Source organism: Coloeus monedula, assembly GCF_965178545.1.
Source record: "Coloeus monedula genome assembly, chromosome: 2".
Classification (NCBI taxonomy): Eukaryota; Metazoa; Chordata; class Aves; order Passeriformes; family Corvidae; genus Coloeus; species Coloeus monedula.
Window position 1 is genome coordinate 45,763,932 of NC_138782.1, and position 22,861 is coordinate 45,786,792.

Sequence of the window (22,861 nt, forward strand, 5' to 3'; positions counted from 1 at the left end):
CCTTTTGCTTAAAACAAAGGCAAGCAGCTAAAACAGGTGAACCAAAAGTGTTTTCTGGTACTGCAGGCAGTACCAGTCCAGTTTTTTCTACAAAAAGCAAGTGGAAGTCTTTGGTCTTCATGTTAGTAAAAGTTTGCATGATGTAAAAAAAGACTAAACGATAGAGTATTAAGAGATGTGTAATTACACACATCTACATATCTAATGCAGAATCCTGATAAACTGCTTCTAAACAGTCTAGACAATTTCAGCAATTAAAAAATATTGCTATGTAACTTCTTTAAAGACAAACAGCCTCTTAGGCACATCAATATAATTAATAACAAGTTACTTAAGAAGAAAAAGTATTTCCTCATCCAGTTTTCTTTCCTTAAAGAAGATTGCAACAGCTCCACAAGAGATATTAAATCTCAACCCAGTTGTCTCCAATTTGATTAGCAACTAACATGCTTCCAAGTGTCACATGCTCAGATATTCTTCTTCCTATGGCTATTGCTTTTGTTCTTTTCATTGCACAGTTCCCAAACAAATAATTTCATGCAGCTTTTTCAGCTTCTGCAGTGAAAGTTCTTCCCAAAACAGAAGGAAAATTAAATGTAACATGGCAGGAAACTCATTAAAGACAGCTTGTAAGAATGATTGCTTCAGTTTGTTTTTCTGTTTGGTTGGTTTTTTTCTTTAAAAGATGACTATTCACAGACTGATGGGCACTTAAATCTGTTCCATGGCAAAGTCTAAGAATAATCCCAGCTCAGATATAGTCCTTCCCCAGAAACAACACTCTCTCTGGGTTCTTTTCCATCTCCATTTAGTGAAAACACTTAAGCAAGTCAGCATATAATCACAAGACTAACAGTTAAAAGAAACATGGCCATGGTAATATAATTTATCTCCAGACATCTCTCATTTAAGTTATTCTCAAAGAACAGCCTTTGTCTGTTAGACACACATCCACCCTCCTCTCTCACCCCCCCCCGGTTATTAGGTATCTAAAAAATTCCAAATTCAGCATATCTGAATCACAGAAAGTTCTAAAAGTTGGTAGCTGAGTTTGATCTCATGGAAAAGAATATCTGATCTGAAAAGTTAGATTTCTTGTGGGGAAAAAAAAGTATATGCTATGAAGAAAATTCAAAAGTAATTTTAAACTCCTCAGTACAACACCACAGGCATCATGCTTTTCACTGCTTTCTTGTTAACAAGCAAAACACCAGATTCTTCCTCCTTTGACATTCAATTAACAACAAATTACTTGCTTTACTCCATCTACAAATACTTTGCATAAAGAAACGTAAACCCATGCTATTATACAATGGATTTCAAAAATGACAGTGAGTTCTTACACAAATTTTCTTCACGATGCCATTTCTGATTAAAGAGCTTTATGGGAGAAAAACAGGAGCCTTCCTTTTCTCTCTCCTCTTCCAGTTTCTTTTCCAGCTTCTTCTATTTACAAAACTGTGAATGTACATTCATCCTAACTGAAGAATTAGTTAGGCAAATTAACTACACAAGGTTGGCTAATTTTATGTTTCAAGACTAGCTTCCCTAGTTTTTAAAACCAAACCAAACTTGGGTTTGTATTTTTAAGTTACAAAGCCCTAATGAGCATTTTTTTTTTAAGCAAGACTTGTGCAAGTTATTAAATCCTTTTCAAAATGAAGGTCTTCTCTAACCAGTAGCAAATAATATCCTTCCTTACTGTGAAGTGTACTGTTTCCTGAAACTACACAAGCAGCCTGAAGTATAATTCCATCCTATGTTTACCAGGGTATGCATAAACCGATTCCTTTAGATTTAGGGTTGACAATCATCACATACAAACAATCACAAAGTGACTGAGATCCAAAGTGGCCCTGGAGATCTCTGAGCCCAAATTCCCTCAAAGCAGTGCCCACTACAGCAGGCTGTGCATTGGGCTTTGAATATCCTTAAGCCTGGAAACCTCACATCCTCTCTGGGCAACCTGCTCCACTGTTTGATCATCCTCACTGTGAGAGAGACTCACAAATGTAGGAAACAAGAAATGCCATCAGATAAACAGGAACAAAAAGAGACTGAAATGCAGCACCAGTTTGGATATATAACACACACTGATGGAAGTAATGGGAACAGAAAACTTGAATAAGGTTTATTGTTCTTTAAACCACTGTCCAAGGATCAGTGAGTTTACTGTTACTGTCCTTTCTAAAGCTGGAGAATTCCTGCTTCAGAAAAAGCAGCTCAAAAGCAATAAATACAGAAGCCTAATCCAAGCCAACATGGCTCAGTTTGGCACTTACTGATCATGCCTAGTGTCAGGAATGCTTCGGTCCATTCGCAGTTTGTCACTTTCCACCTGATTGAACTTATTCCGTGCATATGGATCCTGACCGGATCGCACCACGGTAGCGCCAACGTAGGCGTCTTGATCAAAGTCTTGCCACCGAACTTTTCCTACAGTTGAAAAACAGGAAAATATCTGGTTTAATATTCATGATTTAAGGAACAGCATTTAGTAATCCAATCACAATTGATGAAATATTTAATTAAGTAATTAAACTTCAACAGTATTGTTAACAGTGTAACATCAAAACTCACTTCTGCATATTAAATTTGTCTAGAATATACTGCAAATTAGTATCAAACTGAACAATAGATCTCAGTTTATCCAAGTAATCACCAGACAATGTTTCATCTTGTCCACTTTATGTGTTGGGGTTTTTTAACTCCACCCACCAAAATTGCCATTTAAAAAAAAAAACAAACATCCACAGGTCAACAGGCAGTAAAATATCACATCATCTGGCTACAAAGTTTTCTAAAGATCCAGTCCAGACTTCAAAGACATTATAATTTAATTTGTCTCATTATGTAAATAATAACACAGCCAGTTATAATCAAACCATTTGAGAAACAGGCCTTTTAGAAATACAAGAAAATATTATTCTCATAGAACAGCAAATTCATGTAGGCAGAGCACTAGGTCACTCTCCAATATTACCCAACTGCAACCTCCTTGATGACCAGACCCGATTCAGATTAATCCCTCTTTAACACAGACTCTGTTACTATGCAACTGCTTGTGGCACTCGCACAGAAAGGCAGATTAACATCCAGCCCCTAGGAACAAAACTTCAGGACTCCCACCATTTTCAGGTGTAAAACAACAGCATGATATTTACCAAGTATCTTAAAACTACCAGTTTTTACCCCTAGTTGAACACTGACTCTTTTTACTATTGACAGACAAAGCTATGCCATCTATTAGCAATTTTATACCACATTTAACTCAAAATCAGAGGGCAAGTCCTAATGCAACACAGTCTTCATTTAAACACAGATGTGGTATGAGAATTTCTTCCAAGCAAGTTGTGGTGAAGCAACATGCCACTGGCATTAATAAAAGATACAAAGCAAAAACTGTCTTTTGGTGTCACTGTTTATTACAGACAAGAGGACAAGTCATTGTTTTCATAATTAACACATGAAGTTTTTGAGGTACTTTCAGTTAAGTACAGTAAGCAGAAGGTTGCAGAGATGTCACTCCAAGTGCAGGAGGAGTATTATAGTTCAGGCATATCCTAAATTAAGCTGATATGCATACAGGGAATACTACTCTACCAGCTGTTAACAAGAGTTACAGGTTGCTCAGATTTTCCAAGGTTTGCCTTTGGTTTGTCTCTCAACCAGAACAGCATGGAAACTAAGGCAGGCCTCATTCATTTACAGTTTTTTAGCCATAAGCTACGCACCAACTACAGCACATTACCTCCTGCTAGACTCTGATAATGAAAGAACACTTCCTATCATTAAACAAAAATAACTGTTCTTTGTTAAAGCAGACAAATACCAACAACTTGATTACAAAATCTCAAGGTCATCCAAGGAACTAATCTACAAAAGCAACTTGGACTCCAAGGTGTGATTTAGTTATCAGATAGTAGGGGAAAAAGTAGCAAAGTTGAGAGGGAGGTGGTTTGAGGTCTTTTTGTATGTTTTTAAGAAACTTCCAAGAGAATAAAGAAAGATGGCCCCATGCTTTTGGATTACTGGTTTGAGAGTTAGCTAGTCAATACTAAGCAACTATTTTTTATATCTGAATTATCATCCTAAAGAAGTTAAAACGCATACATGCACTCAACACAGAAGCCAGAACTAGAGTGTTAAACAAAAACAGACTGCAGAACATTTAATAGGCACTTCTTGAAGCAGCCCAGAAGGGAAACTATAAGAAAATAACTAGAGGGAGAAATACAGATTTTAAAATTCGCATCACTGACAGAACTCTGAAAAGGAAACTTGCCAGCTGTTGTTGGTAGCCCACAGACTGACAAAAGCTTTTCTTAGCCTTTCAAGTTCTTTCTTCAAAATATTTCCAGGAACTTAATTCATAACAATTTTACACCTCAGCCAGCTACCATGCTACAAATACCGCAATACAGTTATTTAGAAAAATTACACCAAACCTCACTTGTGACAAAACTACACAAAATGCAAGACCAGCTTGATTGAAGAAACCGGAAGAAACAAATCACAAAATCATCTCCCCCATACAGTTCTCTCCCTCAGCATTTCCCAAAGCTTCTGCAACCTCCTTGGTAACTAAACTATATCATCACCCTTGCTTCTAATTTATAATACATGTTCAATCTGAAACACTTGATTAATATTTTCTGAAATACTGGACATGTAAGGTCACCATTTTTCTGGCCTAAAAATAAAGATTTTAGTGATTTTAGAGTAAACATTTTACAAAATATAATGTACACTTAAACACATTTATATAGATTTTCAACTTTCAAGCACTCTTGATTTTGAATGGATTTTAAAGCTATGCTCATTTCAGGAGTGCCAGCCACAACCACTCCCCCAGCTGCCTTCCTTCCACTGGAAAGAGCAGCTAAAACACAAGAGATCATGAGGACATCTCGTCAGTGGTATGAGTGATGCTGTCACAAACATTGCTCTTAAACATGTTGTGTTCCTTATGAATACAATATGTGTCATGGGCTGTCCACACATTTACATGACAAAGGTTCAAGTTAACTACTGGAAAGTGAAAGGCTGATCCAAAGCCAACTAAACCATCCAGCCTTACTTTTGCTGAAAGGCTTGCCTGTCAGCAATTGAATGACAGACCCAGACCGGCAGGGAATCGGGATCGTTTGTTCAAAGGAGTGAGTTGGTTTTAAACACTTTTATAGGGCACAGAATTTCCTTACATGGCGTTACCTATCCTGTGTTGCCACTTTCTCAATGTTCTTCTATGGGGTGATCACTCACTGCTCACTCATAGGGGTCTGCCGTGTGACACCTCCTCCCCCCAGGGTTCCGCGGACACAAGCCTCTCTGTGCTGCCATGTGCTCCTTTGTGCTGCCATGTGCCTCTGCAGGCAGGTTTTACAGCTCACAACCTAATTCTATCTTATTTCTCCCCATACTTGCCTTTCTGAATCTTCAACTAAATTTTAAAGTCGTTTAACAAACCTTTTCCAATAATAGATACAATTTTTGTTATATGCTTCCCTAGGGTACACAAAAAGAAGCATGAATTTCTCCCGGGGAGTTAGATGGCTTTATAGTTTCCTACATTTCAATGACTTCATCAGGCGCAATGAATATCAGAAAATGCAGCCACATTATGTCAAACTTAAGTTAGGTAAAATGGTAACTTCAAATTCAAGAAAATGTATTTACGTATAGTGAAACCTAAGATGACAATAAAATAGTCTTTTAAACAACACTAAGTGAACTGCAGAATTTGCTACCAGAGTAAAATTGAGGCATAAAAGTAAAAAACCAAACCCCAATCACTGAACTAAGACCCTGGAACCAGATTATGCTGCAGTACTAAATTTGGTTTTGACATGATGTGTTTATTTTACAAACTGTTCTAAGCCTAAGAAATTGAGCACAAACAAGGAAAATATGAAATCCAGTGAAGCTGCTTCTTTTTGTCCCAGTTTCCATCCAAGTTGAGCTTGATATAAATCCTTTAAAATGTATCATTTACCATTTTCCAAGACTTTAAAACCAGCAAATGCAAAACTACTCTGGAAAGAATAAATCAAGTTTAAGAAGAAAGGAGACCACTTCACAGGGCTAAGTTTAGTGAAAAGCAGTGACAGCCCAAAGAAGAACAGAATTTGGCTTCAGGAACCATGAAGGAGGTAATGCCTGGGTGTGACTCCAGCAAAAGACTCTGTCAGCTGTGTGCAGTAGGAATCAGATCTCTTAGAAGTAAGTCAGATAACAGTAAGAGCAGCTTGAAGCGAGATAGACAAGAAAAAAGCAGAGCAGATAAATCTGTATGCAATCAAGCAGCAGGCAACAAAGACTTGGAATAGATGGATACAAAATCCTCTAAATAGCTTGCATTCCCTCTTACTGACTCAATACAGCCTAAAAGCAACATGATTAAAAATAAAAATAAAAAGTGATAAATACAATTTTTTTTACTTACATGCATTAAGGGGTTCCAAATCTTCATTAACTAACAAAAAAAGTGCTTGAGTAACTGCTGGAACTACTGTCAATACAGGCAACTGGTTATACAGTTTTGGTTTAGTTATCCATGCAGACCATCCAGGGTTGGTCTTTCAAGAGCTAATATCACTATTTTCACAGAACAGAAAATAGACTTTTGCAGCATATCAAAAAGTTACCAAAAGACAAAGGATGGATACACTCTGACTGAACAGTTCAATCTTCATATAAAAAAATTTTTAATATGAAGATAATAGAGAATTCCTTAATCCCAGGAAGTTCTGAAAGATGCTGCTGCATTATGCTGAAACCTAAATTATAGGTCTACTAAACTGAGCGGAAAAGTAAGAAAGTTCCAAACCAAAGCCCTCCTAAAATTTGATGACTTTACTTTAAAACAATGCAAAGAATCTGCAGAAATGTGAATACCGAGCTTCACAGTTATGAAAATCTGCCACAAGGATTCAGAAGTTTGCCTATATTTACTGAAAATAAAGAAAATAGTGATTTAAGAGTGTCTAGTTCTGTCTGTGAAGCCTTTGATGCTTGATTCCAGACTCTGATACTATTTTGCAGTAACAATTCTCCTGTCTGTTACATCAGCCCATAAGAGACTACTAACCGACATATGAAATGAAAAAAGCCGTGTCCTGCTCTACTTTACACTTAATCTTACTTCTAGTTTCAACCCTTCCATCTTGACAGCTCTCCCTTTCAACCTGTGACACTTCCCACTTCTGTTAATACTCAAACAGGCTACTTAGGGCCACTGGGCAAGGTTTGGCCCAGAATACAAAAACATTCAAAAAAGGGGAAATAAGAACAGCTGGAAGTTGCAAAATTGGCTCATCTAACCCCAGTAACAAAATTTGTAGACAGTTCTGTCAAGCAGAACAAATACTTGAAAAGATCTGCCAGAATCCAAGTTAAATAAGCCAGGCTCTTCAGCTTTTTGGGATTTATTTTTCAATACATACACAAAATAAAGACTTTGCCAAAAAGGTATACATACATAACCAGCCCTATTTCCCTTCTCCAGACAGTAGCTGGGATAAGGTAGGCCAAAGGATACAGAAAAAAGCTGTCAATAGCAAAGAGCTTATATGTACCTGGAGAGCCTATGACTGAAAAAGAAAAATGATACCTCACATGTTCCTGGGGGTGCAATTTCCCATATGCTTAAAAGAAAGCTTGCCTTGGTTAATTGTTTCTGCAAGAACTCACAGTATTTCAAATGTTTGGCCAAGATACATTTGTAAGAAAAACATGAGGATTAATAGAAGAGAAGCAAAACCTGTGATGCTATTTGATCAGTAGCTGTCCTTCTCACATGTTAAACATCTTCAATTGTGCAAAATATTCAAATTCAATTTTCATTTTTCTCTACACTTTAGTATGTGAATTGCAGCTATATATGAAATCTCATTGATGTGAAACAGTTAAGCAGCAAAAGAAGTTTATGAAAGCATTCACCTGAAATGAAGATTCCGTAACACTTAATTTTCCTAGCTCATCCTCAAGGCATGAGGATTTCACTCAAACAAAATAAAAATCACGTTGCTCTGTCATTTTCCAGCATGTGACAAATACTGAGCAAGTATGAGAAAAAATAAAGCACACCAGCAGCACAGTTATGAAAATCTGCCAAATCAAAAGCTAGAAAAAAATCTAAAAAGTATGAACCTTGGCTGAATCTTCAGTCAAAATAACAGTCCCAAGGTGACTTGTCTGTTGCCTGCCAGCATCATCCACAGAGAGAAATGGACTACTTTTGCACCAGAGGCTTTTACAGTATCTCAAACCTATTGAAGGACAATACAAGCATACTAGCAAAGAACCACACTCCCTATCGTTTTAAACTCAAAGGAGCAGTGAAACAGGTAAGATTTAAGGATGCTGAAGCTGTAAGAACAGAGAAGTACATGTTGCTGAAATAATCCTAGCACTTTCAAACTACAAAGAATTTTTAGAATCAGAACAACTGCAGTGTTTTATGGCTTTCAATGATAAATGTTTTATGGCTAACAAATGTTACTGCAATACCTGGAGGGAGTGTCTCCACACTTTGTGCCTTGTCGTCCCCATCATTGCCACGCACTTCTTTCCTTTTGGGGTCGATATCATTTGGGTCCTCCTGAAAAAAGTACATAATCTTTAAAATAATCTTAATTTAGTTTTGTGCATTCAAAGCAAACAGTAATAACTACGTTTTCCAGATTTTAAACTTAGAGTGGTCCAAGAAAACAAGGATTTTAAGAGAAACAATGATTATTTTTTCCATCACTTGAAAAACAGAACAAAGATTGAGACAGACTTTTGCAGTTAATTGCATAAATTCTTCTTTGGAAGAAAAAAAAAAAAAGGAAATCTATTAGGAAAGATGGAATTCTTTTTTTTAATCAGTAATATTCCAAGGAGCTACAAAGACAAAAAGGTTAAGCAAGACCTGAAGAAAGCCTTGCTCTAGCAAGAACAGCCTAGATAGAAAGTTATTTGAAAAGAGAAATCAGGTTATCTAGCAGTTATTTCCAGAATGGCAGCCTTACTATTGGAAAAATACTTCCAAAATATTTTCATGAGTTAATTTCATCAGAGTTTATTCTAGGCTTCACAGGCAATTCTGCTGGATTTGTGATTCCAGAGATATTGATGTTATAACCATTTAGATGGGGGGGCCAAAGAGTTTCATCAATGCCCTCCTCCAGTTTCCAGCATTTATTCTGAACCTGTAAATCTCATTTTCATTTCAACCAAGAAAAAAAAAACCCACAACCACCACTTTTTTGCATTCTTATTACCACAAAAATACAAAATATGATGTCAGAATTACCCCATTATGCATTTGGAAGAAGTGGAGAAGAGGCTAACTTTAAAACAAGAAAGAACTAGCAACTGCATGGACTGTATGCCAATTTGCACACTACACTTAGCCAAAGGATTTAAGTGCCATCAGCTTCTGTTGTTCTTGCACACTTGCCAAAAGAAATTCCGTTCCCTTTTCTAAATCTGCACCGAAGGAGTCCCGTTTACAAAACCAGTTATATTGGCACTATCCTGCTAAAGACAAGACCTTTACTATAACATGCAAGAAGATACTGGTTAGTATAGCTGTAGTGTTGTAAGTGCACCTAAAAACATTACCAGGCCCTGAAGCCAAGCAGTGCAGAACAGTTCTTATCTCTTATAGGAATCTGCCAGTCTCCAGAGCAGGGTGCTGGTTTATGAAGTGCATACTGGAAAATGTCTCTGCCGTCCCAGCTCCTAAGCCACAGCTGGGAGTTCTTTGATGGAATAGTAAGTAGTTGGAACAGGCCAAACTTATGCTCGGGAACATTTTGACCACAAATGATACCATTTCAGCTTGTCCCCAGACATCTCAGAACTTTCCAATGTAAATTCTGCTTAAGCATCTAAGTGCTAAGTGGGCACTAATATTTAGAAATACGTTGAAAAAAGTCAACAGATTTCTAAAATACTGAAAATTAAAACTAAATACAGATGCTTTTTCCCCCCCTGAGAAATACAGGGTTTTATAAATCAGTTTAAAAATGAATGCTACCAATGCATGCTTTTCATAGCATCATGCATCAAGGATCCTGGAGAGAAGGAATTTTACCAGGGTCTTATACTACATATCACCATATTGGTACATACTTTTGGCTACTGGGCCTTGTGGAGGTCGATTGATACCTCTGCTTAAAGAAAGCTTTAGGACAACAACAATAAAAATAACAAAAAAACCCCCACACCAACACAAAAACACTCTCTCCCAAAACCACACAATACATTTCAAGAAAATGTTTGACTCACACTAATGAGAGAAGTTATATGTCACTGTGCACTGAGTCCCACCAGCACAAGTGAAACAGATGCTTTCTGTGTTTTGAGAAAGTTGTATTTCACTAGTTTGTGAAATCTGGCTTTGTGCACCATTTTAAAAACACTACAGAAACACTTAAGTCCAAGTATCAACTGTAGCTGCAAAATTCAATGAAGCTCTTCACTATTCCAGATGACTGTAATGAGTCTAAAAAATACGCAAGTTAAAAAATAAATGCAAAACATCTGCTAAACAATCAAAACAATAATGCAAGGGTTTCTCCTGTAATTAAACAAAACAAAAACTATCGAGTGCTTCCTCATTGTCCCCCTCCCTTTAAGTCTTTAGGGTAAAACTTTGCCTTCCCATTAATCCTTCTAGCTAAGGACACATGCCATTGAGCATAATTATTTATCAAGTTCTTTCACTTTGGATTTTATTGCTGTTGTGTTTTGTACTTTTATAAAATAAACAAACTACCAAAGGCAAAGTTAGATGCGGAAATCTTACGGTCAAATACCATTTTGAATTCTTACAAATTTGACACTTTCAGGAAACTACTTGGTACAGCCTTCAGACATTCTGAGGTGAGCCAAGCTGCCGGGATGGAAGTTGCCACACTGCATATTGTTGGATGTTCAACTTGCCTCCTAGGACTCCTTATAAAACAGTATTGTGATGGGGCAGAATGGAGCATTAAGGGATATTAACCTTGAACTTTGCGCCCCGGATTAGGACTTTGTGGCAGTTTTCTTCTCTAAAATCAGCGAGTCAGCTAAAACTGATATTCCATTGTAAGCACTAACTTTCACTCAATTAAGAATTTGGAAAGTACAAGTGGGAAACCCCTACCTTTCAGGTGCAAACAATGTTATACCGTTTAGCAAGAACTTGAGAGCACAAAAAGAGATAAAAGCAGTTTGTAAAACCATAGGCATGAATACTACCAGTTTCTTTACATCTCTGACTGCAAATTGCTTCAGCATGTTAATTTGGTGCTATACAGGAATCAGCCATATGGTCAAATGGCATTATGATGTTGCCATCACCACAGACAGAGTGGCGATGGCTACACCATAATGCTCTAAGCTTTTTCATCTTGCTTAGAGTGAAACAAAATCTCAGCTTCTAATGTGACCTTAAAAAGCCACTTGCTTTTGAGGAGTAATCTTCTTGGTAGAAGACAACAATGCTGGCACTGACAAAATTCATTCATACAGAAAGCTAAGCTTAAGGGAAGATTGAAAGCAACTTAAACTGCTTAAGAGGAGGCACAGCTCTTTAATCGTGAGAGCACAAGAGGGAGATTTAATGAATAAAAACTGAAAAGGCTACTGTACTTTTCTATATTAAAATACTGTTAACACTTTACAGTAATATTTTCCTGACAGTCTTAAAAAGAGCCAGCAATATCAGGTTACAACTGAGTATGCAAATGCACAAGGAAAACCATTTTAAGGTTATCGAAAACAAAAAGGTAGCTGCCAAATACCAGAGACATTAACCACTCATTAGATTTACACAGAACACCACTATAATAAAACCTTTGTGGTCATTGTTCATGCAGTTATTTTCTTAGGCCAGGACATATCAACAAGAAAATAAGCGCACGCCAGCTAAAATGCATGTGTTGCAGGGATTTGGCATTTATTAATTTCACACATCATGCCACTCCTTCTCACTAATTTCTGAATCAGTACTAGAAGACATGCAAAGAAACAAAATTGCAACCTTTCAAGTCCATTTGTTGGGCAATATTACAACAATACTGCAGTAATATTTTAAACATAACAAATAAATGTACATTAAATGTAATTTTTAAATTCAATTATCTAAATACCTTTGCTATTCCCAAAGCTCTGAAACTAAGCGACGTACATTTACTTAACATTTTGTTAAAACATTCCTTGCAGCAATGACCTTGCACAATTAGTTATGGTAAATTGAGTAAACTAAGGGTGAGGTGGATGTTTTTTTAGGCTGATTAATCACTGAAGTGCAGCAACTTTTTCCTTTCAGGATACTATAAGGTCTCCATGCCTCAGAAAGCCCCCATCTACTGACAAACCTTGCTATTAACTGCTCACTTTTCTTTTCCTGCTCAACTCACTCACTCCATTAAGACTACCTGGAAGACTGAATTTGAAATATGTTGAAAATGCAACATCAAACTCCACTTCTGAGAACTGAACTCAAAAAAATTGTTTCAGGAAATTATTAGTTACACATTTGCAGCTGCTCTGCTGCAGGGAAACAATGAGGTAGTTCAAATTCAAAGCAGGATTCAAACATTTTTATAGCATTTCTACATATATACAACAAGACATCGTATTCCATGAGAAATTTAAGAGTACTCAATTTGAGTTTAGAAAGCTGCAATTATACACTCATGTACATTAGTGGATAATTTCATTACCATTACTTGAATCTTCCAGACCACTTACCCTTCTAGTTTTGGTATATTTGCATGCATTGAATATTATATTCCTTACAAGCATTGCAACACAATTTTTTGTCAGTTATTTCATTTGGCATCAAAACCAATTTTTAACTGTTCCAAGTCCCTAGGTATTGCTTCTATTAAAAAAAAATTAAAACCACACTTAAAACCACTACTGTTTTTCCTATTTTTGTCTCACAATACATTTCTTCCTTTTAATTATAGTTTCAAGTATCACGGATTTGACATTTAACTGCTACGAACTAGATCTCAGTATAGCAGAGATTTCAACCCCACAGTGGCTTCCTATCAAGAGAACAACTTACCAACATGAAACATCCTTAGATACATTAAGATATCACACAGACCTTAAAAGTAGCAAGTCAACACAGATCTCTGAAAAGCTCTTGAGGTTGGAAATACCTCAAGTGGGAGCTGACTGTGCCCCCAATACCAGCCATTCCTCTCACAGGCAATCTAGATGATGAACATCATGCAACATTTGAGCACAGGAGATGGCTGGGAGTTATGTGCTACCTGGACCGGTGGACATTCAGAGAAAATAATTGAGAAATGTATCCTTGTTGAACAAAACATATTAAGGCTTAATATCCATTTCAGAACTTGTTTTTAGGCAAGGACTACTGCAGACAGATTTTCCTCTACTAGTGATTTTCCAAGAGAAAAGCATATACTGGCAGCATCTTCAAAGAGCCTCATTTAATCCAGCTGGCCTAATACAAGGCTGTGCTGCATCCAGCAGTACAGATCAGTCAAATGAAGTGATCATTTTGGAAGGGGTGCTCTCACTGCAAGACAGCTCCTCTCAGGACTTCATACACTTTTGTTCTGACCATGTACTTGGGACCAGACACTCAGAAGCACTTCCATGTTGCGTGGAGCAGCACTTGGCATTATAACAGTTTAATGCCTGCTGAAGTTTACATCCCTAAACCAAGCATAAAGGCTCCTCACAAAGCTTAGTTACTGAAGAAAAGGACTCAAAGCCAAGGAGAATCAGACAGCTGACTAAGACACTGACAAAGCCAAAGCCCAAGCTTCTTTGCCACTGCTTAGTATCTCCTTCTGTACTTAATATGTGCCTCTTCCCCCCACCCCAATTCAGTTTACAATCTTTTAATGAGCTATCACATTGGCTAAGTAAGCCCTGAAGCACCAGTTCCTTCCAACTCAGGAAGATGTTCAGCAGAGTCCAGCGTCCAGCTCGACTTGCTTTCTGACCCAGCACTCACTCACTGCCTCCCTCCTAAGGCATCTCCAGAAACATGACTCCAGTCCCTCTTGCTGCACTAAACGAATCCAGCTTTCCTGTGTGCCAGGCAAGCACTCTAGCAATTTAATGTAATTACATTATGGGGCACTCACTTCTTCCCTTCTCAGCAAAAATGTTTTGTACAAAACAGAGAAAAAGTATCCTCTGAAAATGCCTGGAATGCCGCTTCTTACAGAAAAGACAAGCAAAGAAAAAACCCATAAACAAATGCTAACTTCCTTTGACTGCCAACCTGCTCAGCATACTAAAGCAGACATTTCCAAGCACACCAGGAAGTGAAGCATAAATAAATACGAAAAACACTGAAAAACTATATACTTTGCAATGTTTGATTATCACTGTTGGTGCCCAAAATTATTACAGCAAACATGATTTAATTTTCACTCTTACTCCTTTACTCAGTGTAAATAAATTGCTGTCAAAGGTACATTCCTTTTGTATGTTTAAGTACTCAGAACAAAAATAGAAGCTTCCATCAGGGTGAACACACACAGCCCTCATAAGAAGACAATTTTAAATTCTCAAAAAAAGCAGGGAAAAGCATGAGGATTATACCTTGATGGCTCCATACATAGGAAATATGTTTAGATATACTCTCAGTGAATACACTAAAAACATTTTGAAAATGGCAATTACTGTAAGGTGTACTCTCTAGACAAAATTAAATGCCTTAGTGTCCTACCATCTCTGTAAATGTTACCTTTACTTAGTGCAAAGTACATGTTTTGGAGCTTAAAGGCACTACCTGAAGTACTAAAGCAACTATAAAATGTGACATTTTCTAAACCTAGAATGGATTAAACAAAAATAATGCTCTATCTGAAGTTTCTGGAAAACAAGTATATATATTCTCTGAGGAAGGTCTTTGCAGTTGAAGACTTATTTGTACAGTAATTGGGATCAACTGGAAGTTCTGGTTCAACTCAATTTCTGGGCACAATAGACCTAAACTGACAAAAGCCAAGCAGCAACAGAAAACCCCAGGTAGGGCAGGTCAGGCTATTCAAGAAGTAAGCGTTTAAGTATAGATCAGCTATTACATATGAAGATTTGCATGCAAATATATTTAAGATTATCTGTAAATTTTCATTAGTTCCCTAAAAGTAGCAGCATGACTTATCCCCCAAATACCCACACTGGTATAATATACAAGGGATTAATTTATTAGCCCACAAATCCTACACAGTTTTAGACTGTATTTCAGTATTTTACAAAAAAATTAACTTTTCTGTAAGTATCTGTCATCATAACGTGATCCTAAAGACATTAAAAAAAACCCCAAACCTGCAACACTTTTACAGCTTAGAGAGAATTCTGGTACCCTGCTCCAGGTGACCTCTAATAAACCATGTTCCCTTTTGCCTAGAGACCTCATCCACTCTAGTGATAAATGTCAAAACTAAGTGGACGACCTTATCACCTACCAGTAAAGAAGAGAATTAAACATTACTTGCCTCACAAAATTGGCAATCTAGTATACCACCAGAAAGAGGAAACAAAAAACTCACAAACCTCAGAAACTACAACACCCCTTTGAATTCCATCAGCTCTACAGTGAAAAAACACTGTTAGATCTAAAGTGATTGTCAGACTGACAGTCAATACAACGCAATGACACACACTCCCACACAGAGTGTGGGTAAGAACACATCTTCTTGCTAGAGGCTACTTCTATCTAAGTCTTCCATGTTGAAAGAAGCCCTGCCAACCAAAGATTTCCACAGAGGCCACCACAGACAGAAGCAGAATCAGCACCTGCTGTGAAGTGCCCAAGCACCAGAAAGCAAAATGGATCTCTCTCTGGCTTGATTTTCACCTCTCCACAGAAACAGCAGAAGTGAGGGGAAGGTCTCATATACCAGACAGAATGTGAATGGACAAAAACACTGCAGAGGAGCCATGAAAATGCTTCACTGTTTTTTCTAAGGTCACTCAATCCTCATGATTCATGATGCTGCATAAATGTACAAGGATAGATGGCAATGGCGGGGCAGGGGGGAAGTGTAGGAGAAACATAAAAGGGTACTGGTACTGATAGAAGGGTATAATCTCAAGTGCACCAGTAGCTTTGAAAGCAAGGAATTAGCATCTCTAAAGATGACAGCAGGTCACAAACAGTATCCAGTGTTTCCTGTTAAATTCATCATGCCTCAAAAAAAAAAAATCTCACTGTCTGCACTACCTGCCACAGACTATGAAAATAAAACATCACAAAACATTTGCAGTGATTATTTAAATTCAGGGTAACACCTAAGGCTATTATCACCCAGTTTAAGTTTCCAAAAGGAAAGATTGATGGCGACAAAAGACATTTCTTTCAAAAGTTAGTTCATGTGGGTTTTTTTAATAATGTTGAAAACAGCCTTCTATTCCATCAGTACCTGTCAGTGCAGACACAGTTACATGATTTATAAAAGTAAGTGCACACTCAGCACCAATAGCTTTTAAGTTGCTCTTTTAGTTGTGCCAGATTGAGAAAAAAAAATACAAGAATATATTAATCATAAATCATCATCAATCAAAACAGGCTGATTGATCTGATCTGTTATAGATAAGCAAGCAAAAAAAAAGCACACCCCAAAACTTCAACAGCAAAAAAGAAGAACTTGGAAACAAAACCTTACCATTTGCAACTTGTTAAAAGCATCTTACAGGTATATTCACCTCTAAGGAACATTTTGTTGTCATGTCTGGTGTGAGTTAAAAGGTGTTTTGAGGCTCATACCTAGGCAGTAGCAATCATTTTAGCATGCTTATCCCATACCTTCTAATGCTTGCAAGTAATATTTCTTTTTTGTTTTGGGTTTTTTGTTTTAATTGATCCATTTCTGGAATGGGAAAATGTTGAAGAATGGCAACTACTTCCAAACAGGGCATGGCTTGATACACAAACAGTATCTGCCCACTGTGCTTCTTTCAAACTCCACAGCTCTTGTTTGAGAATTACTGTGCTTATTCATTTTCTCACTTGAGTGCTTTCCAAGATGTGAAACCTGAACATTACATAGCTTAATACACGTACACAGGCCCCAGTTCAGATCCAAGGGATACAGAGGCCTTATTAGTCATTCAAAAAATTATTGAGATTAGATTCCTGTTTAACAATCCCAGTTGATTCTACTTAAAGCAGATGAAAGAGCCCATGGAACAACTAGTCCAACAAGGGGAAGAAACCAGAAGGACATCATCATCTTAAACTGGCACAATGCTTTGCAAAGCAAGCATGGAGCTGATGCTGCTTACTCTGACAAGACAGCTGCTGTACAGTCCAGCTGCTGTTGACAGGGGCTGTTCACATCTCACCATGTCTCCATCTTGAACTCGTGGACTGTCCCCACTTCTCCCCTTATAGACACTGGTGTGGCAGACCAGGTGATCCAACTCATTTGGCTGACTTGACAGTGAGCTGGGGAGGATATGGATGTATCATTTTGCTGGGTGGGATTTTTTTAAACCACAAGACCAAGCACTAAATTATCTGAGGTACTGGATGCAAGGGAAGCATTCCCAGCTAGGGTAGCAGGGGGAAAAGCACTGAAAGGGGTGTTCCCATTACAAGTAAAGGATTACAAGTTTAGTTGCAACATTAAACCACCCATCACTCAAAACCACTACAAATTTTTCTTCTTGAAAGAAGGCAATTACTCAACAAATGCTCAGGCGTGATTTAATGCCACCTCTTGTTAATTCTACAGTATTAGAAATGTCTGATGAATTAGCCTGTATTTTAAAGTCCTACCCCTAATCCTCTTTGAATTCAAACTCATCACTGCTTGCTCTTAGCTCTCTGAAGAAAAAAAGAAAAGAAAAAAAAAAAGCTCCTGCACAGGAAGAAAGGGGAAAGCACAGAAAGCAAAATTTTGTTTTCATATTTAGTTATACAAGAAAGTCTCATTTTCTGGAAGTCCAGGAAACTGAAGTTAAATATTTGAAAGAAAAGTGAAGTATTGAATAAATAAGCAGAACTCAACATTAATGCATCCAAAAACTTAAGTATACTGAAGTATTCCAACAACCCAAATCTCCCCCTATATAGATCTGAATGAAGCAGTAAGAAAATTGCTCACCAGCAATACAAGAACCAGATGCAGCAGAAAGGAAGAACAGAAGAAAAAAAAAATCCCATAACTTGTACATGCATCTTGAAGCACAGAGAGCAGAAACAGAAAACAATTGGAACTAAACCCTCTTCACTTAATTTTGGTTTACAAATATTTAAACTTGCAAACGTAACTGAGATCAAAAGGACATCAGAAATGCAATTACATCTAAAACCAAACTGCTGTAGCTCACATCCACAGTTTGCTAGCAAAGGGGAAAGGTGACTATTATACCACAACAACACAGAAATTGTTAAACCAAGAAAACTCTCTTGCATTAAGGAAAAAGAAAGAAAAAAAGAGCAAGATACAGCTAACAAGTTGAATGTTTTGCTGGATGAGATCTGTAGGGCTACAATGCAATAAAGCAACACAACATCACACTTACATTTTCTCAGCCATAATGGAAGGTTACCAGAGTCATATAAGGAAAGTGAAAATAGACTGAGACAAAGGAATTAAAGTTGCTGTGTCTTGGAACTTTTCTGTAGAATGCAAGAGCATTGCTTTGGTCTCTAAGAAAACAATAAGAAAAGAAAAAGCAAGACTGATTTTAAAATCACAACTTTTTGTTTTAAAAGGGAAAAAGGTTAATCTTCAGATTCAGAAAGCAAGGTACTGAAAAACAAGGAAACCATTTCCTTATACCTCTTTCAAAGAGGTCATCTTTGAACACAAAGAGATGGAATAAGTCCCAGAAGTCTGAAAAATTACTTAGTAACTCCTCTAATTAAATAACCTTCAGAGGAAGCTTGTGCTTGACAGATGACTTCTGCCTTCAATAACTCTCTGCATATTTTCTCATTTTCTCTCTATCTCAACAGCAGGATTTATGATCAGGTCTCCGCAGCTCTGGGCATGTGACACAGTACACTTAGTATTACTTTTCATCATCTGTGTTTAAAAGTTAAGACTTTTACAAAAAAAAAAAAAAAAATTGTCCACAGCTAGTGTAAAGTTTTCGTCCAGTTCAAAAATTCTGACAGTAAATTATATCTATTAATGCATTAAACATTAAAGGCTCCATACTACAAAATTCACACAGATGTTTGCCAATAACATCTTTGATTTTTGCCAGACCCAGACAGCATCACTCATCTGCAATACTCTGGACTACTAAATCAAAACTCAATCCCATAATGAAACAAATGCCTATGACAAACAGGACAAGAAGTCTGGAAGACAGACCCCTGCATCAGAAGGAAGAAACATTAATCACTACTGAGATAATGGACATCTATACTTGAAATTTTTTCTGCCAAACTTTAATACTACGATTTCTACCTGAAGCAGGCAATGTGGATCTTTGTATCTATGCTCAACACAGAATAAAACTGTATAACATTATTCCTTTGAAAGACACCATTCTGCAGTAAGGCACCAACTGGAAAAGAAAAAGATTGGAGGTTTTTTGTCTACTAAGGTTAACCCTCAAATTGATGCTGTTACAGGAAGCCAATGTCAGAGCACTCTATTAGTAAAATTTTGACCACACAGACACAGAGCTTCAAGGCAGAAGGCATTTTGCCTTGCTGCTCCTCGCACACAGCATTGCCTTTCCCCCAGTCTGGGCTGCATTAGCTTGCCTGTACTCCATGAAAGAGTAGTCCTTCAAGCTGGGATCCTGTTAGTTCAGCCCTGAGCAAAGACAGATTGTAAGGCACAGAGAGGAGCAGTAATTTTAGGCAAATTTTATACCAAGTGTATAAATTGAGCCCTTTAGATACAATTTAGGTCCTGTGTGCAAAACATTCAATATTCTCACTGCGTATCAGATATATCTATCGGACCTGGGAGCACAAAGTTAACAATACACAAACTTATTCATGGGAAAGACCAAGGGGAAAAAAGTTTAGAAAAGACTGAGCAATTTACTGAGGCACCCCAGGAATTCTGCACACTTGCAAGCAGCAAGGAGATTTCACACTACCCAGGCACACTGGAGTTAATCTCCTTCTAAAGAGAGATGGAAAACCTCCTCTTGGATGCTAAGGCCTAACAAGAAAAGGTTGGGGGCTCAAGTCTGCTGAAGTTATGGCCTATTCATCTGCAGCCTCTCAGAGGAGAGGTCACCAACTGTGCACCCTTAGTGGAGATCTCACACAACCTCCACAAAGAGCCTTTATCATAGAAACTGACGTAAGAGGGGGAGAGCCAGAATTAAAGCCTGATCCAAGCATGACAGCTAAGCCAAGTGCAGTGCAGAAAGCTTTTGTGTTGCTCTCAAACCTCCCAAAATAAGGAAAAGTCTTGAAATTTAACAACTCAAAAGAGTCCAACAGGAAAAATTACTCCAACCCAGACTCCAGTTTAAGGCTGCCTAACTCAAACTATTAGAAATTTCTCAGTCAAAATTTAAACCCTTCTGCAGAATTTTATGAGCTACCATTCTCTAGAAGACATCCAAATACATGGAAGATCAACCTTAAGGTCAAAAAATGTAAAAAGATGAGGTCAAAGCTGTCATCCAGTTTGGAAGTCATGAATAGTATATAACAGACAAGAGCAAAATGTCACTCCTATCATCTAGTGTTTTCACAACACATACTGCCCCACTATTTTTAACACTGAGCTCTCCGCCTCTTCTCACTATATATGACCATATACGGACATTTAAGACATAAGTCATCCCAAGGTAGGCGAGGAAAAAAAAAAAGGATATGAGGAGAAAGACTCCTTGTATTCATGTGCATGATGTGCATGCATGCATATATATGCGCACACAAAAACATATACACACATGCATATACAGAGTTAACCACAGACTTACTTTGTATTAGAAAACTGGGGGGAGGCACAGGGCAGGAGATCAAGTACACTTTTAAAAGTACAAAAAAATCCTAACAAGTAATTTAAACTTCCACTAGATTATTTAAAAAAAATAGAATTAATTGGTCTCTGGCAAGTGAGAGAAGAGTTGAAATCACTATCATAGCACAACAGCAAATAAAAAACCGGAAATATACATTACCACAAAGAAGACACAACCAAAACAAAACCTAAGGAGCAACAAGAATTCACAAAACCTAAGAAAAACAATAGTAATAAACATCTTGAGCCCAAGCCACAGCATCATTCGCAAATTTAGCTGGTAGAATAAAGTCACATGGATTAGAAAAGTCCTTAAAGATAAGAGAGATCCTAAAATATTTAGAGAGTAAGAAACAAGTTATTCATCAAACTTGAAGGAATTCAAACCACATGAGTCAGAATGTCCTATATTTTTAATGACTTGCTTTGAATACTGTGGATAAATGAAGTGGGTGCAGTCAACTGGCTTGACTTTTTAGACCAGTCACACTGTCAAAAAATTAGAGCCACCAGGTTTTAGAACCCCCACACATTGCTCTAATGCCTTAGCCCATTTTGCTTGTATTTTGGGAAAAAAGCACCAAAATACTGAGCCATAGAACACAAGCTGAATGTCGCAAACTAAGCTTCAGAGAAGTAGTGTGTAGCACATTTCTCAGACTAATAACTCAAGAGCTGTTTCTAGACTAATGAGTAAATATGATCTGTCAAAACTCCTTATATTTTGACTCACATACCCAGATTAACAGTTGAATTGCAGCCTAAATGCACCTTTACCATAATTTAAGATTTCAGTTAAGACTACAATGGGTAACAGAACTACACAAGCAGGAGCATTTATAAACTAAGGCCATGAGAAATTAGGCTTTCTAATCTTTACCCACAAGGAGCTACAAATATTTAAATTCATGATACAGTCTTTCCTTCAGGGAAGTCATAATCTGATCTGCCCTTATCTGCTACATTGTCTATTTTCTTTCAAACATCTTATCAAAGATGACACATTGAAGTCTATTTTGAATTGAGCAACAGATTCAAAAGCAGAACGTGGAAGACTAATAAAAAAGGAAAGAAGAGAATAGTCCATCAAAAGAGTTTTCTGGGTCAGGAGGAAGGCCTAAAAAAAGGTCTGACACACACGCGAAACCAGAAAAAAACCCAAACTTCCTAGAGAAAATGAAGAAATACTTCAGAACTACCAAGTAACAATTCAAAGTAAGTGTTTCTTTGACATTTAATTCTTACCACTGGACAAATATGTTTCAGGTAACAGCAGCTTTAAAAGGTTTATTATTAAACATATAGTCACCTTGAAAACTCATTTATTTTTCACTTGCTGGAAAGCACAGATAAAGACAGAGACATAGATTAGGTCACCTGCTCTCATTGTGTGCGTTGTTCTGTTGATAGATATTACCCACATGTTGAGATCAAAGCCGAAAATAAAAAGTGCTAAGGAAAATCCTGAAAGATAAAATCACCCAAATTTACACAACCACATAAAGGAACATTTACAAACAATTTAAGAAGAGGGAGATACACATTAACTTCTCCAGTCACTGCATGCTACTTTCCAAAAGCCGAGTGTCTGGTACCCTTCTGCCTGCCCCAAGCAATATTGCTTGATGTCTCCAATCTTCCTCCTCTTTTTCTTTTCCACTCATGCACTCACACTCCTCTCCTCTAAGAGGATTAATCAGTCCTTAAAACCAGAGTAGAATTCCTTGATGCTCAAACTCATCAGGTGCCACTGAATGGAGCTGTAACACAAACAGGAGCATGTTACAGCAATTGTTCTGATACTGCTTTTGAAAGTCACCAGCTCTATTTCCTCAACCTAACATCAAAACCTGTTCCAATCCTGTATTTCACTAGGCTGTCCCTTTCCCTTTCAAACTTCTTTAACCGCTGGCGTTATAAAGAGGAGT

The 22,861-nt window shown here is 37.4% G+C and overlaps 1 protein-coding gene across 1 annotated transcript in view; it reads right to left on the reverse strand.

Moving 5' to 3' along the window:
• GALNT2 (polypeptide N-acetylgalactosaminyltransferase 2) overlaps window positions 1–22,861 on the reverse strand; it is a 92,635-nt gene that overhangs the window by 33,572 nt on the left and 36,202 nt on the right. The window contains exons 2-3 of the mRNA XM_082303029.1: window positions 8,512–8,602; window positions 2,283–2,436 (exon numbers count right to left, since the gene is read on the reverse strand). Of these exons, the coding sequence (XP_082159155.1) occupies window positions 2,283–2,436; window positions 8,512–8,602 (245 nt within the window). The remainder of the gene's footprint in view (window positions 1–2,282; window positions 2,437–8,511; window positions 8,603–22,861) is intronic.